Below are 17,726 nucleotides of genomic sequence, written 5' to 3' on the forward strand. Positions count from 1 at the left end.
TACAGAGCCATCATTGGTAGTCATGGATTTATAACTGTGGGAACAGAATTAGTTGCACAACATTGAACAAGTAAGGTTGTGAGTCTCCAACCGGAAAATCGCTATGACCGAAAACATCATTTTTTCCCTTATCCGCCAGTACTGTCCTTATCATGCAGTTCGTATTCTAATCAATCTGAAATATCATTCATTCGAGAGCAGCACCTTTGAAACGAAGCATCTTTGCAGCCACTTTATTTGCAATAAATCGCAGCAGCGCAGCTGAATTTACCTGAACGAGTGAATGAGCGCTGCACAAATGTGATTGTCCCTCTGAAACAGCAAGCTTGCGCTCGTGCGGCCCTTTCACTGAAACGCCTTTCTTTCTAATCAAAATACCATTTGGTCCCTCAACTGCCGGAAGTTTTGCAACAGCGCGATTCTCATCTGAAATAAAAAGAATGGGCAGCCGTTAAAAAAGGTAATCGCGTATATATCTTGTCAGTACCGCATTACGCGAATTCTGCCATCCTTGTTCAACTGATGACTTTCTGAGTTTTAATTCTTCACGTGCAGGAAAGGTACGCTCCGCCGTAAAATTGAACATCGTCTCGCTAATGCGAGTGGTAGCGCTAAAGGCGGGGCAAACGCCGCTTAGTTACACACGGTAGCAGGCGACAGGATTCGAACGCCGCAGCCTTCACCTTTACATATATACATACACACCGATTGCCCTGAGCGTTGCCTCGCTGCACGTTTTGTTTGCTTGTGCAGAATTCTTCCCGTCGAGGGTCACGATTGAGGAGTTTTGCACTCGGACAGAACTACGTTGCCTGGTAACGTTCATTCGTGGCGTTGTACGTGATGTGCCGGATTCGTAACAATGGCCTAGGGCCCACAATGGGTGGGGGACGACGGTAGGTGCTCAGAACGCCTTTACGTCGAGCGCCACTTCAATGAAGCCGTTCCATCGAGCGCTGTTTGGTCGAAAGGCGTTTCACCCAGGACATTTCATCGAATTAGGTCACGCACAGTGGACCAGGGCCTTTGGAGTGCATAGACAGAAATAAATTGTTTTTCCCTCGAGCACCTGTCGTCAGGACAACTGCTCCTTGCGTTAGTTTTTTTGTATTCGAGCATGTATTTTTCTTAAAGTGTTTCCAAGTGCCTCCAGGTGATCGGAGTGCAACACTCTATGGAAGAGATGCTAATTTTGTGGCCTTCATCCAACGACTCGGCGCCTTAGCCTTCACGTCCACCCCCCACCCCAATAATATATAATTTGGTGGTTACGTAAATTTACCAGACCTTCTCCTGAATTTCTCAGGACTTGTTGGCTCGAAGAGGCCGAGGAACTAAAGGACGAGTTTCCAACAGCTGCCTTGAAGCTGGCATGCTTGTCCAAGACTTACGTCGTGGGGAAGCCGCGCCCGCGAGAGAGAGAGAGAGAGAGAGAGAGAGAGAGAGAGAGAGAGAGAGAGAGGCAGAGAAAGAGAAAACATTTTAATGAGCTCGCAACCCTAGTCCGGGAATTCATGCGTTACCCAAGTTGTCAATCTTCGCCAGTGTCGCCAGGAGAGCCTGGTCCTTTAGTTGGCAGCTGGTCAACAGTGCCACCCAAAGCTCAGGAAATAAACAGGTTGAGAGGGGTGGTAGGGCTGTTTTGTGAGCGCATTCCAGAACTAAATGTTTTACCTAGTTGACAAAATTTGCATACCGCAGTGTACTGTGGGGGACATAGTAAATTCATTCAAACCGGGTGTAAGCATGACGCTGTTAATGCTTTGCGCACAGCTGATGCGCGCACCAATTCTATTTGCCCTACCGTCAAAATCTCGTAGACATAGGTCGCATCTCTTCAGAAAATGCATCTTCAATGGGCGCACTCTGCGTGAATGATGAGCTATCGCTCGAGCTCCGACCACCACGAACTCTGCGCGTTCACTGCGCTTTCGCGCCGGCGGCGCCGATCAGCTTTTTGTGTTGAACACAGAGTCTTAGTAAGTAGGTATACTAGATATCACGTGACGGATGGTGAGGTCGTCTTGACCAGCTCAAAGAGATATACGCGTGAAAGCGGTTGACATGTTTAACACAACACACATTTAATGCACACTTGAAAAACCCTAACGCAAGGCCCTCCAGAAATCATTTGCCAACATTCTATAAACAGTCAAAACTCAAACTAAATATCCCAAAATACAGTTTAAAGCAAAACCCAAAAATCTCTGCAACAAAGTTCTACACAATTAGTCCAAACACACTAATTCCATTCAGCCCTACTTAATTGCGTTCGAACCACAACTCTTTAGTTTTATCCTACGGTTGCGCCCCTAATGGACTGGCCTGCCCCGCTGTCGTCGGCGCTGACGTGTCGCACGGTTGCGAGGGCGCGACTCGATGGTAGCCGTCCTCGTCTCGATTCGATGCCGGCGTTCGATGCGCTCGGTCATTCCCTGGACGGCGTGGGCTTCGCGCGTCCTGACGTTTCCTCTGTGGCCACCCCCTAATAGCCGCTTCCGCTGGAGGTCCCAGGTAGGTCTCGGCACGAACGTAGCCCTTCGGGGCCGTCGAAGTCGAAGGTCGACGAAGCGTAGACGTTGGCCGCAGGTGTCCGACCGACAACGCTGGGGCCACAAAGACACAGGTTCGTAGTGAGCCTAGGATGCCGCAGCCGATTCCAAGTCGGCCCGCTCCCGCCCAGGATTGGTAGACATAGTCGATTGCCTGGCCGAGTACCCCTGGCTACACTCTTAGGCAAAAAGGACTAAACGTTCGTCCTTTCGGGGACTAACGACCTCTGCCACAATCATTAGTACCTTTGGGGACTAACTGTGAGGGGACGAACGGTTAGTCCCCCACTCGGATGGTCCGTTCCGATACTCCCCAAGAACGAACTGCGTAGAGTGCAGAAAAAAGAAAGAAATTCCGGCACCGGCAGGGATCGAACCCCTGACGCCCGGAAATATACACAAGGAACCCGACGCGCTATCCGCTGGACCACGCCGCCAGGTGGTAGATAATATTAATACGATAATACGATAATTCGATAATTCCTGATAATTAATGATAATTCCTGATAATTCGATAATTCCCGATTAATACGATAATTCCCAGGGCAGTGCTTTGCTTTTTGAGGCTAGAGCAGGTTGCCTGCGAACTAAGAGTTTTGTGAGGAAGTATTCACAAAATGATGGGGTATGTGTGGTCTGCGGAAAAGAAACAGAAACTATGCGGCACATACTGTTAGAATGTGAGGGTATCCATCCAAATCTACATGAAGGGAATAGTGGGCTTTCAGAAGCCCTAGGATTTAAGGGTATCAGAGAGGAAGTTAACTTCAAGGCTGTCGAGGGGACGAAAAGAAGATTAGAATGCTGGTGGACGAAAAGCAGAGAGGGGAATATTGCCTAGGACAGTTACCACCTGTAACAGGGAAAAGAAAGTATTTCGGGCGTAATAAGCTTTAGTGCCTGCCCTAAGCAGCGCTAGTATTAAACCAAGAGTGTAAAACATGGTTATATTAGTCTTTTTTGGTAAGATGACATGTCATCACCCCGCTTCAAAGGGAAACCAATAGGAATCATCATCATCATACAGCGTGTAGTTCTGTGCATAACGCAACAGATCCATTGCAACTGGTGCACGAATTTTTATCTGTGCAAGCGAACGTGACCGGGTTTTCCGCCTTGCGCTTAGCGCTTTGCTAGATTTAGGGACTATTGCTCAGTTCGATTCGAAGTAGAGCCTCACAACCACAGTTTTTCTCGTAAATAACAATCAACTCGTCATCGCCTAGTTGAGATAGGTAGCTGGGCGATCGGACGACTCATTTGTTTCCGCACAAATTAGCGCAAGCTAAGTGCTTTCTTAGTGTTCGATACATATGTTAAGCGCTCTATGTAACGTATGTGAAAGGTGTCGTCTGTGTGAGTGTCAGAATAAGGAAACATGCCATATTTTCCTGCATCGGCGAAAGCGAATTCGGTGTTGCTTAGCCTGAATTCTTCAAATTTGCGTCGCTAGATGATTGCGACTGGGAAATGCAAGCGGGTTTTACAGCAGTTGCAGCATTGTCATAGCTTTGGTGCCCAAGGCAATTATGTACCGAGTGTAAAAGATAACTTCGAGACGCTTACGTGTAGCGAGCATTTTTGTTTTGCAGTTGTCATCAGCAACATGCATTTTTTCTCGTCTGTTAAACATATACATATTCATTAGGCTCAGGAATCCCCTTTTGCTATTGTCACTATATATATATATATATACTTTTTGCGTTACTGTTAAGGCGCTTGAAAGCTTTCATAGGCCGTTATTACCTCGCACGAATTGTATGCAACACAGCGTATCAACAAAACCTCGCCGAGAAGCGTATGGCAATCGCGCTTCGCCGCTCCTTGCCATTACCCGCCGCTCCACTAACCCTAGGCGATTTTCTTATAACTAACATCAATATTTTCTCCGGTGGCACCATCTAAAGCACCCAGTGACTATGGCTTGTGTTTTGGAAATATAAAACTGTTCAGAGACATATGCGCGAAAGGGCAACGACGACGGCATTAGGGGGTTAACGACGCCGCAAAGAGGATAACTGCATGCGTTTCGTCTTCCCGTTACTCCTTATAGATCGGCGGGGACGAACAGTTAGTCCGCATTTATGCACACGGCACGTACTCTGCCGCAGATACTCCCCTTGAAGATGAACGGTCGCCCGCGAAGACTAACGGCTGTATTTTAGTCCCTATTTTAGTCCTTTGTGCCTAAGAGTGTAGTTCGTAGAAACTCACTGGCTGCTTCCGCCTCCTGGTTTCTCGCCTCTTCCCTGCTCCTTATGCGCCCGGCTTTTAACCTTTCTGGGCTTGATCGCGGCGCACTCTCATTGGCTCCTTGCCTTTTCGTTCCCATATGTGGTCATCACGCCACTGGCCTCCTGCACGGCGTTCTCTGACTGGCTGACCAGTGCGCTGCCATATTTGACCGTGATGCCTACGGGTTTAGGCGCGGCGTTCGTTCATTGGTTCGGTCCTGACGCGCACTTCAAATTGTCGTTTATTTGTTCTTTTCTTCCCCTTTTTTTTTTCTTGGGGGGGGGACGGGTTGATGCATCCCTTCTGAGGGGGTGCCCTGACAAATGACACCAGAAAGCAAACTGCAGCAGAAAATACCTGTCGTCGTGAGATCCCAGCTTCTGGCTTGGGCTTGGCATGACAATTTTATTCTTCAGCGGTTTTTTGGATTTGCGTTCTTCACTACGCATTTACACGTGTACGAGCTGCGAGGTAGCCGAAATGCCCCCTTGGCTGTGGTAGTCGTGAGCCATGGCAAATGCGTGCTTGGTGAAAGAGCAGGCAGTGAGTGATCGTACCAACGTTGGTCGTGCCGGAGTCGAAGGAACGTATGACTGAGCGGGATCCCGACGCAAAAATTGTAGCTGACGAAAAAAAGAAACCAAGTGTACTTCGACGAAGATTAGATAGGAAAGATACGGGCGCCTGCAGCCGTCCATGTCTTGTCTTCGCTCACGGCTGTTTAACGCCACGTTTTCCTTTTTCGTCAAGTATGAACCAACAGCACCGGTTCGCCACGAAGGCGACGTTTTCATAAGCACGCTCTAAAATATTTCCAAGCTCTTCAAACAACTTATTATTTCATATAACAAAATAATAATGTAAGAGATAGTTTCCAACCAAATATTAACATTGTTCTTCACTGCTTGGTCTCCGGAATAATAACGTAAGAGATAGTTTCCAGCAAAATATTAACATTGTTGTTCACTGCTTGGTCTCCAGTATAGTAGGCACAACTGTTCCGAGAAAAATGCTCTTCATTTGCTTTCTTTTTATTTCTTAGCTTTTAAACAGCCTGTTTCATTTTTCGCTTGTATAATACGTAGTATTCTTTGCATTTTTTGGCGCTGTGTTCAAATATACGGCCACTAAAACGTTTCAATCCAATCCAATGATGAAACTAAGGCGAGCGCATGGTGTAATGGCGACCCATGACGACACAGACGGCGTTGTTGAGAGCCGCATAGACGCTAGCGCCAGTTTCCTCTCTATAGTGTATATCGTAAAAAACTATGGTTGTAGAAGTGTTTGTAGACTAGACAGTTGCTCCTTCCAGCCAGGCTAATCGCTTCTGGCTATAGCCACGCATACATACAATTTACACGTTTTAGAACAACCCATAACGGCTTCGCTGGTCGTCCTTCCTAGAGTGGAATGACCAAATGTGAATACCGCCAACTTGAAAACAGGACCAGCTAGGAAAAAACAATTGGCGAATGCGCTAACATTTCCACGTTCGCGCGACGGAAATCCTGTATCGGCCATTAGGCGAAGAGTCAATGAACAGGGAAGTAGACAACAAGGGCAACGCACCTGAAAACTGCCCCGCACTATGGGCGTTCGGGCAATTGACTTCCGGACAGGTCCGGGCCCGTGTCGCTGGTTCCGTACGTGTTTGCTTCATGTACCCTGTAGCACTGCCGATGAACGCTTTCGCTATTCTAATTGTTCCTGCAAACATTGCGAACATTATCCCCAGCCCAGAGCGGCACTGCGTGATTAGCCTAACATGGCAGTTAGGGTATATGTTTTTGCTTCGCTTTTATTCCAGCGCTCTCCAAAGGGACTATTGAATTCGTTTGTTGCTGTAACTTTTTCCATCAATTGCGTTGGTATAGCTCCACCTTAGGGGTTTTTGACACCGCGAATGTCCTGAAGTCTCCGTTGCGAATCACACGGCAAGAAACGGCACTATAATGTTCGACATATCGGGGCTTTACAGAGCTAATCTTTAAATTTCTGCGTCCTTTCCGGCCACTTACGTTCCTAGTTTTCCGCGTATCTTAGTCGTCCTTCAAATCTTGCTAAATCGGAGGGGCGGGCGAACGACGAAAGCAACGACAGGCACTGCTGTGGCCCCCGTCCACGGTCATTTTTCGAATTACGTCGCAATGGTAACATTAAACTCCTCCGAATGGCGTCTATCTGATCTTATCAAACGACTGCTGCCTTAAATATAAAATATGCGCTACCAAAAATAGATTCGTGGGTATTGGATTAAATATACTATGGGCATTACTGACGTCCAGCAGCAATGCTTGCCAGCGCGAATTTTACCCTCCATCCTCGCTGTGAGACGATTTCCATTCGCGCTGGCAATAGTCAGTACTCATCGTTCCATAAGTCAGTTTCTCTAAAAAGGCATCCTCCACGTCACCGGTGCTGTGTGTTTTTTGCATGGGTATGCCGTACCCGTTGCCACTTCAAGGACCGGGTAGCTGGACGGGTGGCGCCACCACGCGGCACTCCCCTTGTTAGTGAAATGAGCCCTCCAGTTGTTTTTACCCCGTGTGTTTCTGTGTTTTGAATATCTTGGTCGCGTTGTGAGCGGATATGCGCGTTGAAGCGAAGTTTAGAGAGATGTTTTGGGTTCTTAGATGCATTAAGAGATACGTAAACTTGGACGCTTCTACATTTGGGCATGAGCTACAATGACATGAGCGCTTATTGCAGCTATCTACACTTGGCTCCCCCCTTTCTGAGTACGAATAAAACTGCTATTATTAGTTTTCATTTCTCCTTAAATGCACAAACGGCTACGCAAATTTATTTGACGCGTTTAAGTTTGGGAGTGGGCTTGATTGACATGAGCGCGTTTTGCAGTGCTCTGCGGATGGATCCGCGTAAGCTCAGTAGGAATACCTCTTAATATTATTATTCATTTCTACCATTCTAAGGTATTTTCACTGGTTTCAATGACTGCGGTTTCCACGCCAATCTGAACGCTGGGATACCTCGATATGGGTGTTTCGAAGAGAAAGGCACTTAGGTACGAGATCGATTCCTGTGTGGCCGTGGGAACGTCGTGGTACTTTACAGGTGAGCTTGGTGTCTTGTGTTTTGGTGAGCGACACTGTGACCGCATGGGGGCCTCAGAGCCGAAGGTAAACTCACACTTTGTAGCAGTCATTTTGTCAAGAACCAAATTTATTCAATCACCCAACAGCCAAAGCAACAAAACGTCCTCCGCTTCCCATTTCTCCCCGTGCATGGAATAAAGGCTGGCACCGGTACCTCAAAAATGTGGCAGTATTAACGTGAGCCTGTGTCTTTTTAATACTGAAGTATTCTTTCCCGAGCACCCAAAAAATTGTGAAAGACCTTGTGAAGAAACCCAAAACGAGCGGCTAGTTGCCTCAAATAGGGGTGCATCCGTTCGAGTCCTCCAGCAAAGACGCATCTCCTACACGCTGGAAGCAATTACGGTTTGCAGAAGTGGGCATGGAGGTGCAGAATTGGAAATGACAGGAGCACGAGACGACACGGCAGCAGTGGCTTACTGCTTTATTCGACGCATGAACTGGCGTCAGCACAAAGTACAAGTCAAGAAGAAGCACACAAAGGGCTGCCGGTTTATGAAGCCAGCGCACACTACGTCACCGTCGTGCAGACGGGCGCTCAGATCTTATCAAGAGATAGCACCGCGCGCGCGCTACGATGAACACTGCAAGATGCCGAGGTGCCGGACGTAACATCCCTCCCCTCTTAAGCCAAAAGTTCACATCAACTTTTTTTTTCAGCACATGTACAGAATACGCATAACAACAAAATATGCAATCACTCATTGCAAAAAAAAAAAAATCACTCGTTGATTGATTGTGGGGTTTAACGCGCCGACGCAACGCAGGCGATGAGGCGCGCCGTAGTGGAGGGCTCCGGATTAATTTTGACCACCTGGGGATCTTTATCGTGCGCCGAAATCTCGTACACACGGGCGTTTTTGCTTTTCGCCTCCATCAGAAAAGCGGCCGCCGCGGCCGGGAATCGAACCCGCGACCTCGTGCTCAGCAGCGTAACGCCTTAGCCACTGAGCCACCGCGGCGGGTAAAAATCACTCGTACATCAGCCGGTCAGGCGCCAGTCGACTCCAGGTACTGCGCCGAAATGGGGTTGGCGAGGCAGCACGGCTACTGACAGTTTCTTCGCACGAGTCACTTAGATGATTGTTCTCAGGGAAACCTACCCAATCAGGTTGCACATCTTGTTCTCTCGTACATTGAGGCACACAGGTTGCTGCCTTCAAATGACTTGCATGCACAAATCTTATGCGATGTTGCACACGAACCAGAAATGTGACATCAGACAGAACCTTGATCACTTTGCCCCGAAACGACGTGATGTTTTCCCCTCTGACCGATTTCACCATGACCGCATCCCTTACACAAAAAGTGCTAGCAGCACCGCGACGTTTGTTTGCGGTACTCTCAATCTGTTTCATTTTATCTTTCATTGCTTGAGTCATGTCTGGTTTCAGCTGGGAGAGGCGCGTTCGCAATTTCCAACCGAGAAACAGTTCACTTGGTGTCTTTCCAGTGAAAGAGTGGGGAGTCATTCGGTACGAAAAAAGAAAGTTGTCTGCCTTGTGCTGCATGCTTCTGGCGCACTCGGTCTTTTGATCAACAAGTAGGGATTTCAACAGCCTTTTTCACGGTCTGAAGTGCACGTTCCGCGGCACCGTTTGACTGTGGATGGTAAGGCGGGGTCAGAGTGTGCTTTACACCATTTTTGCGAAGGAATTCTTGGAATTCCGAACTAGCAAACTGGGGTTCATTGTCCGTCACCACTTCAACCGGCAAACCATAGGACGCGAACACGGGGCGGACAACTTCAACTGTTTTCTGCGCAGTCGTGCTGGTCATCAGTTTAACCTCCACCCGCTTTGAGGGCGAGTCAACCATGACCAAGAAGGATCAGCCCTCTTTTTATGCGAAGTTCATGTGTACGCGCTCCCAGTTGTTAGAACACCACATCCATTGCGGCAATGTTGCGGCCGGGATCGAAGCTCGAACGCTATCACAAATTCTGCATTTCTTGACACACTCCTCAAGATCCTTGTCGATGTTAGGCCACCACACCATTCCTCGAGCCAACATCTTCGTTTTGTTAATCCCAGGGTGCTCTTCGTGCAGTAGGTCTAAGATGTGTTTCCTCAACGAACTGGGAATGACTACGCGGTTGTTCTAAAGAAGGCAGTTCATTTCTAAGGAAAGCTCATACCTTCTGATAAAATATGGCTCTAGCGCTCTGTCGACTGCTTTAGGCTAACCCTGCCACATCATTTCGCGAATCATTCTGAGTTCGTCTTTGTCAGTTTCTTTGGATACTTCTTTAGCCGTCAGTGGCATGTATGGGATGGGTGAAAAGTAGTTCACCGTTTCGTCAGTAGACCTCCGAGGCAATTTAAATCTGACAAGCCATCTGCATTTCCAATCGAGCCACCCTTTCGGTACTCAATCTAATACTGATAACTAGCCAGCAAATTTGACCAGCGGTGCAGGCTTGCTGCTGCACCAGAATTTGCATGTTTCTTTGGGTCGAAAATCTAGGTCAGCGGCTGATGGTTCGTCAAGATAGTGAACATTCGCCCATACAGATATTTATGAAACTTCTGTATGCCGAACACGATTCCAAGTGCTTTTCTTTCAATGTGCGCATAGTTTCTTTCCGCTGGATTCAACGTTCACGAAGCGTACGCCACCGTTCTATCTTCCCCGTTTTACAACATGAGAGATAACGGCAGCCACGCCATGCGCAGATGCATCACAAGTTAGCCTCAGTAGCTTTGATGCGTCGTAGAGGAGCTCTTTGCAACACTCAAAACTTTCTTGGCATTCTTGGGACCAGTTCCAGTCATTTTCTTTCGTTAGCAATTTATGCAAGGGTTCGAGCATTTCGTCAACAGCTGGTAAGAACTTTCCGTAAAAGTTCAAAAGACCCAAGAAATCCCGTAGCTCCTTTTCGTTTTGTGGCTGAGACACGTTCCGTACAGCCTCAGCCCTTTGCCGCTTATCTGGTGCCCGAGATATCGAACGCTGCTTTAAAAAAATTTGCATTTTGCGACATTTGCGCGAATGCAATGCTTTTGAAGCTGCTTTAGAACGCGTTCAGTGTTTTCTGCGCATTCCTTTTGAGTTTCGCCGGAAATCAGTACGTCGTCTTGCCAGGCAGGAGGCCAGGCCAGGTCGTCTTGCCAGGCCGCTTGCCAGGCCGTAGGGCATGCAGACGTTTGAACCGAAACAACCCCAGGTGTGTGTTCACCGTCAGAATCTCCTAGGAGTGCTAGTCAAGCTCTAGTTGCAGATATGCTTTTGACAAGTCTAAAACAGTGAAAACTGTTCCCCCTGCTAGCGTTGCAAAAATATCTTCAGGCAGTGGAGGTGGATATTGATCTATCTTCAAATGCGGATTTACCGTCACCCGATGGTCACCGCAAAGCCTCACACTTTTGTCGTCTTTCAAAACTGTTACTAGGGGTTTTGCCCAGTCACTGTGTGGGACTCTGTAGATAACGTCGGCTTTTTCCAAGCTTTTTAGCTCAGTTTCTACGCTTCCGTAAAGCGCGCAAGGCACTGGCCTCGCTTTGCAAAAAATTGGCTCGGCAGTTTCCTTCAACACCAAGCTTCCTTTGAAACCTTTGAAGACGCCAAACCCTTTTTCAAACACGCCACCGTACTTTTGTTTCAACGACATCTCCGTTTTGACCGTGTTTACGGACGTCACTAGTCTCCAGTTTAGGCGCCCTTGCGATAACCAATCCCGGCCCAGCAAATTCGGCATAACAAGACCCTTGACGTCTCGCGCAATGATCAACGGCAAAGTGTGGTCCTTCCCTTCATAGGTTACACGAACCTGAACACGCCCTATTACTGGTATCGACCTTTCGTTGTAGGCTGTTAGCCTTACGTTTGTCTTTTGACACTGCTTGTGGGGAAATTTTTCGAAACTCGCTCTCGCTCATTATTGAGACTGCCGCACCTGTGTGAACTTGCATCTTGACCTGTTTGCCGTCAATCACTACGCTTACAAAATACGCCCCCAGTTTGGGCGTTGTTTCCACTTTAACAGCACAGTCTCATCAGTGGCAGCATCTACGCTCGTTACAGACCTAATGTTAGTTCTGCACATTTTAGCCAAGTGTCCCGTTTCAGAGCATTTATAGCACTTGCTAGCTAAATGCGGACACTTCTTTCCGCCATGCGCACTACCGCACCTAGTACACGCAACATGAGCCCTTGAAAGCGGAAAGGTCTTTTTATCTGATGCTGCAGACTTTCGTGGCCAGCAGACGTTTTTCATGGCACTGGCGCTGCCTGCTGTGTCGTTGCTGCGCACTTCCTTGCTCTGTGCTTGCGCTGCTTCCATCCCCAACGCGGAGCTGTAGGCCTTTTCGAAGGTGAGGTCTTGGTCTTCCGATGCGAGAAGCTTGCACCGGATGGCGTCGTTGTGTAGTCCCACGATGAAGCGGTCTCGAATCGCCTCTTCCACAAACGTGCCGAAGTTGCACGTGGCTGCCATCCTCTTGAGCTCCACGACGAAGTCACTGATTCCTTTACCGGGGCGTTTGTCTCGACGGTAGAACTTGTACCTTTCCACTACCACGCAGCGCTTCGGTGTGTAGTGCTTTCGCAAGGTCTTCACAACATCTTCGAAGCTGGCTTTCTGCAGGAGTGTTCGGAAACAACAGTTTTTGAAGCGTTGTAAACGCGGCCTCCCCAATGAGTGCCAAGAACGCCTGCTGCTTCGTTGCCTTCTCTATCTTGTTTGCAGTTGCGAATCCTTCGAAGCGTTGAACGTAGACGTCGAAGTCAACTTGTTCCGGCGAAAATTCCGAAAGGTCGACGAGAACCCCGCTGCTACTCGCCATGGTAGTTGGTTGTCCCGTTGTCATCGCTCCCTGCGTTGAATCCATCCCATCCTTGTCGCCATTGTTGGGTTTGGAAATGACGGGAGCACGACCACACGGCATCAGTGGCTTACTGCTTTATTCGACGCATGGACTGGCGTCAGCACAAAGTACAAGCAGAGTCCTTCAATGTCTTTCTGGTAGAAACTTCGCCGTCACGCTATGGGACAGCTTCGTACGCTGCCCAGGGAGGCCTCGCCGCGGCGCTGGCGTTGATCGGAGTGCAGCAGGGGGCGTGGTCAGAGCGCGTTTGGCAGGGAACGAACCACGGAGTAAGATAAAACAGACGCTCGCCGTCTTATCAGCAGTTTCTATTTTGCTTTACGTGTCGTGGGCCGCTCAAATGGACTTGTCATTTTGTGAGGGGCGAAAAAATTTGGTGCGAACGGGCATGCTGCTACAGCTTTCCTGCCTGCCGGTTTGGCTACAGAGCAGCGGCGGCCGCCCGATGCCCTCCTTTTGCGTTGGCGCCCCTCGCGGTAGCCTTTGTCCCCGTACGAAACTTGGGCGGGAGTTTCGTTACCAGAGAAGCATTGAAGGACTCTGGTACAAGTCACGAAGAAGCACACACAGGTGGGCTGCCGGCTTATGAAGCCGGCGCACACTACGTCACCGTCGTGCAGACGGGGCGCAGATCTTATCAAGAGATAGCACCGCGCGCGTGCTACGCCGAACACTGCAAGATCCCTAGCTGCCGGACGTAACAGCCTCAAATAGGGGTGCATCCGGCCGAGTCCTACAGCACAGACGCATCTCCGACACGCTGGAAGCAGTTACGGTTTGCAGAGGTGGGCATGGAGGTGCAAAATTAAACACAAAAATCGTCCAGCCCTGTGTTTAACGAAGACTATAGTTGAAGGCGAAGAATTCTGCGTGCGAAATCGAATGAGAAATGGTCAAAGTGAAGGACGTGGGATAAAAATACCAAACTGCGCACTGGTTTAATTCAAACCTCAATCAGGGAAAGTTTAAATCGAGAAGCAACCAATGCAACCCACACGACAGAACTATGCGATAAACCATCATCATCGTTGGAGGGAGGAGTGCATAATTTCTTAAGCGTAGGTGGCAGCTTGTAAAACGATCGCAGCATTCCGTTGCAAAACTGAGGGCAAGTTTGTATGGCACCCTCCAGTCTATCGTCCTTCAGCCCAGCAGGACTTGTTTTTTTGGAAAACCATTAACCAACCAACCAAACCACCATTAACCAACCAACCAACCATTATCGAGCAACGATTGGAGTCCTTGTAAAGCAATGGTTTTCCACGAGAAGCAATAACGTTCTACTATCATGCGGTATTCATTTTGTAAACAATTCCTGATTATTGTATTACGTGTATTTCTGTGAAATTAAAGACTTTCGTACCGTAGTAATAAAGTTACGTAAACGCCATACATAACAATTTCTGTTTTGAGGTAAATCTTAGAATGCATGCCACAAATTTGTCTTTCGCTTGTGCACGACGCCGTTTGTCATCAACTGACAAAGGCCAGCGCCGCAGCATTCCTGGATAGGCTGCACACACCCGCTTTGTAGCAACATTTAGCTGCAATATATTCCTCGTTTCGCCATACTGCGCGCAAGTATGAAACATTTGCACGAAAGAACGGACTTGCACTTCCAGCTTGACTGCCAGCTTTGCGCTTTGAGCATCGTCTGCTATTTGTAATTACAGAGTACAGTCTAGTCCACTTATAACGATATCCATGTGCCAAGAAAATCCCATCGTTATAACCGATAATCGTTATAAGCGGGTCGAGAAAAAAAAAGCCACAAGAGAGATCAAAACATTTTATTAGCATGCAAGTGAGGTAATGCGACTACTCGTTTGCAGAAAAGCCATAGTCAGTCAGCTTTGACTGCTTCACGCGAAGCTGACACACATCTTTTTCGAGAGCATCTAATTGCTCCAGGCAATTAGATGCTCGCCGCAGCGCCGCAGGCGAATCGGCCATGCGTCCGAACGTTCAGTCCGACTCCGCAGTGAAACTGGTGAAACGTTGAACGGAGGCAGATGCGGAGAAAAAAAAAAGCACTCAGTTCGGCGCGCAGAAAAGGCGAGGGAAACTTGCGAGCTGCGAGCAATACGAGCCGAACTGGCCGAACCAGCCGAACGTTGGTTCGGCCGTACGCGCGGACGAGGCCAAAGCAGCGGCTCCGGGAGGGGAGTCGGGAAGAAAAGCTGCTCCTCCTCTCGCTTGGCGCAGTCGACTCGTTTTCTGAGGGGTGGACGGGATGCAAGGCGCGTCGCGTGCTGTCGGCGCCGAGTGCCGGCGCCAGCGACGGCGGCAGCTCGCATTTTCGGCGCACGCGGTAAGCGGATTCAATCGCTATATCCGATATCGCGGTTTGGGAGCATCGTAATAAGCGGGTTATTTTACCATAGAAACAATACAAAATTGGACGGTGCAATCGTTGTCCATCGTTATATCCGATATATTGTTATAAGCGGTATCGTTATAAGTGGATTCGACTGTATTGGCGTAAGTCAGACATATGGCATGCCTTGTAGAGCTCATTTCCACGCTCAAGATTTACTGATCTGGAAAAGTCGTTCTGGGTATCTATGCATTGCAAGCCACACATCAGCAGAACGGCTGAAAGCCATGCCAATAACGCTGAGCTGATCGCTACCAGCATTCCACTTACGAGCGCTTCGCCACGGCCGGCGCTGTTCGCTGAAGCGACGGTGGTGCCATACAACGGCCGCCTGGTCCATATAGGAAACGTAAAGCGAGCATTTGTCACGCTACCTCGTCCTGGGAATCGACGGTCACTCACACGAGCCTGTTCTACATTGTGTGCATTGTCTCGTACTTCATGTACAGCCTATCTCGTACTTCATGTACAGCCTATAATGGTCATCCTTAACATGTATATCATCATGCCGTTCTCTCGTACGTCATCATCATCGATTCTTGTGTCGGTGTACGGAGACGGCTGCGCGACCGACTAAACGTCGCACTCCATCACTTACTTAGAGGCCTTACAGTGCTAGTATAAAGGCAAAAGGACACAGTACTGTGGATATATATAACACCATGCGGTCCAGTACACTGTTCTTTATCTTTTACAGTTTGCGCAGGCACGTAACTGGCAGTCCACACACAGCATGCCAAGCACAGGGCGAAAAGCGGTTGGTGCCATACTGCTGAGTTTCTTGGTGTGCTGCTCATTTCGGATGGCGTCTGGCTTCAAGGACTGGTACTTCGGCGTTGACAAGGTAAGCATTTGCATTCTTTAGCAGCAACGTTGGTTAAGCTGGCCTTGAAGGTCACATGTGGCACTCCTTCACCCACTCTGGTGGTGCCTATTGTGTCGCAATACTTACCCTGCCCAAGGTTCACGGGGATTTTAACTATGAGTGCGACCTGGCAGTTGAACATACATCTCAATAATAACACATTGTTTTAAACTTACACACGACTAGGTGCGGCGCGAACGAACCGAAACGTGATATGAGATGTTTTGCCCATTTGGTTGAGAGGAGGAACTACTATAAAGCGGAACGAAGTAAAATTCGGGCCAAAATGCCCCCTTGGGGAATTTTAAAATATGCCATAGTGTTCATTGTGGGTATTATTAGCACTTAGCATTACCGTGCGCCCTCGAACGAGGTACCGTTTAAGTGCGCGGGCTAACGGCCGGGTCAACCACTTAAAGGGACCATGTGACCAACCGATTTTTGGGGAGTATATGTTCGCTATCCCAGACGAACCGGCATCACTTGAAATATTGCAAAGGGGAACGTCTTTGCTAATAATTTCGTTGAATATTTCGAAGCGCAGCTTTTTCGCTCTACGATTTATGAGTATGCTGCCAAGACGAGCGCAGGCAACCATGATGGCGAACCGAGCGGCAACGTGCTTTTTCATTTCATTTCATTTATTGGTACCCTCAAGACCGGGAGGTATTACAGAGGGGAGTGGTACTTGCACATGGGGGGAAAAAGTACAGAAATGCAGCAGTTGATATGCATGTTATTACAGTGGTGCGGCTCCTACTCATACAGTCTTAGCCAATAGCGTTTTTAAACAATTCATGATCTCGGATAGTTGCTATTGATGCGGGAAGGTGATTCCATTCAATGCTCGTGCGTGGTAGGAACGATGTGTAGCAGCCATTTGTTCTGCATAATGGGACTCCGACCTTGTGACGATGATCTAGACGAGGTGAAATATAATCTGGTAGGGATATAAGTTCTTTATGTAATTGGGGATGGTGATATATTTTGTGGAAAAGAAACAATCGAAGAATCTGACGGCGGGATGCTAAAGATGGGAGATTCAAGCTAGATTTCATTGCTGATATGCTGGCGGTGCGGTTATAGTTAGAGAGAATAAAACGGACAGAATTATTTTGAACCATTTCGACTGAGTGTATTAGATTAGCATATACAGGATCCCAAACCGAGGCAGCATATTCTAATTTGGGGCGAATCAGTGTTTTGTAGAGGGTGAGTTTTAAGGAAGAAGGAGCTTTAGCAAAGTTGCGACGTAGGTACCCAAGCATTCTGTTTGCTTTAGCAATTATGTGTTCAGTGTGGATTGCCCAATTTAAATTGCTGGTTATGTGTAAGCCTAAATATTTATAGCTAGAAACGGTATCCAATGCAAGATTATTAAGATAGTAGGTAGGAGGTGGATTAGTTGTTCTAGACACTCTCATAACTTTGCACTTGTTGACGTTGAGTTTCATTAACCATTTTTGACACCAAGTTGAGACAGCAGTAAGGTCAGTTTGAAGAGCAGTTACGTCGGCATCGGAGGTTAATTCACGGAAGATTACACAGTCATCAGCAAATAAGTGTACATGAGAATAAAGACACGCAGGTAAGTCGTTAACATAAATAAGAAAAAGAAGAGGACCAAGCACTGACCCTTGCGGTACTCCAGACTGAACAGCGGTGCGGCGGCTATTCACCCTGTTAGCTGCGACATACTGAGAGCGATTGTTAAGAAAGAATTCAATCCAGGTTAGTAATTTCCGGTCAAGG

At 48.1% G+C, this 17,726-nt stretch overlaps 1 protein-coding gene across 3 annotated transcripts in view; it reads left to right on the forward strand.

Moving 5' to 3' along the window:
- The first annotated feature begins 10,604 nt into the window (after nt 1–10,604).
- LOC144151715 (uncharacterized) overlaps nt 10,605–17,726 on the forward strand; it is a 55,775-nt gene continuing 48,653 nt past the window's right edge. For 2 of the 3 annotated variants that reach the window (XM_077682835.1, XM_077682838.1), the window contains exons 1-2: nt 10,605–10,731; nt 15,807–15,953. In XM_077682835.1, the coding sequence (XP_077538961.1) occupies nt 10,612–10,731; nt 15,807–15,953 (267 nt within the window). In that variant the 5' untranslated portion in view covers nt 10,605–10,611. Of the gene's footprint in view, nt 10,732–12,047; nt 12,220–15,806; nt 15,954–17,726 lie in introns of those variants that run through there. The other variant, XM_077682836.1, reaches the window with a different exon arrangement.

Source organism: Haemaphysalis longicornis, unplaced genomic scaffold (genome assembly GCF_048455015.1).
Source record: "Haemaphysalis longicornis isolate Haplotype H1 unplaced genomic scaffold, Haemaphysalis longicornis Haplotype H1 scaffold_9, whole genome shotgun sequence".
Lineage (NCBI taxonomy): Eukaryota > Metazoa > Arthropoda > Arachnida > Ixodida > Ixodidae > Haemaphysalis > Haemaphysalis longicornis.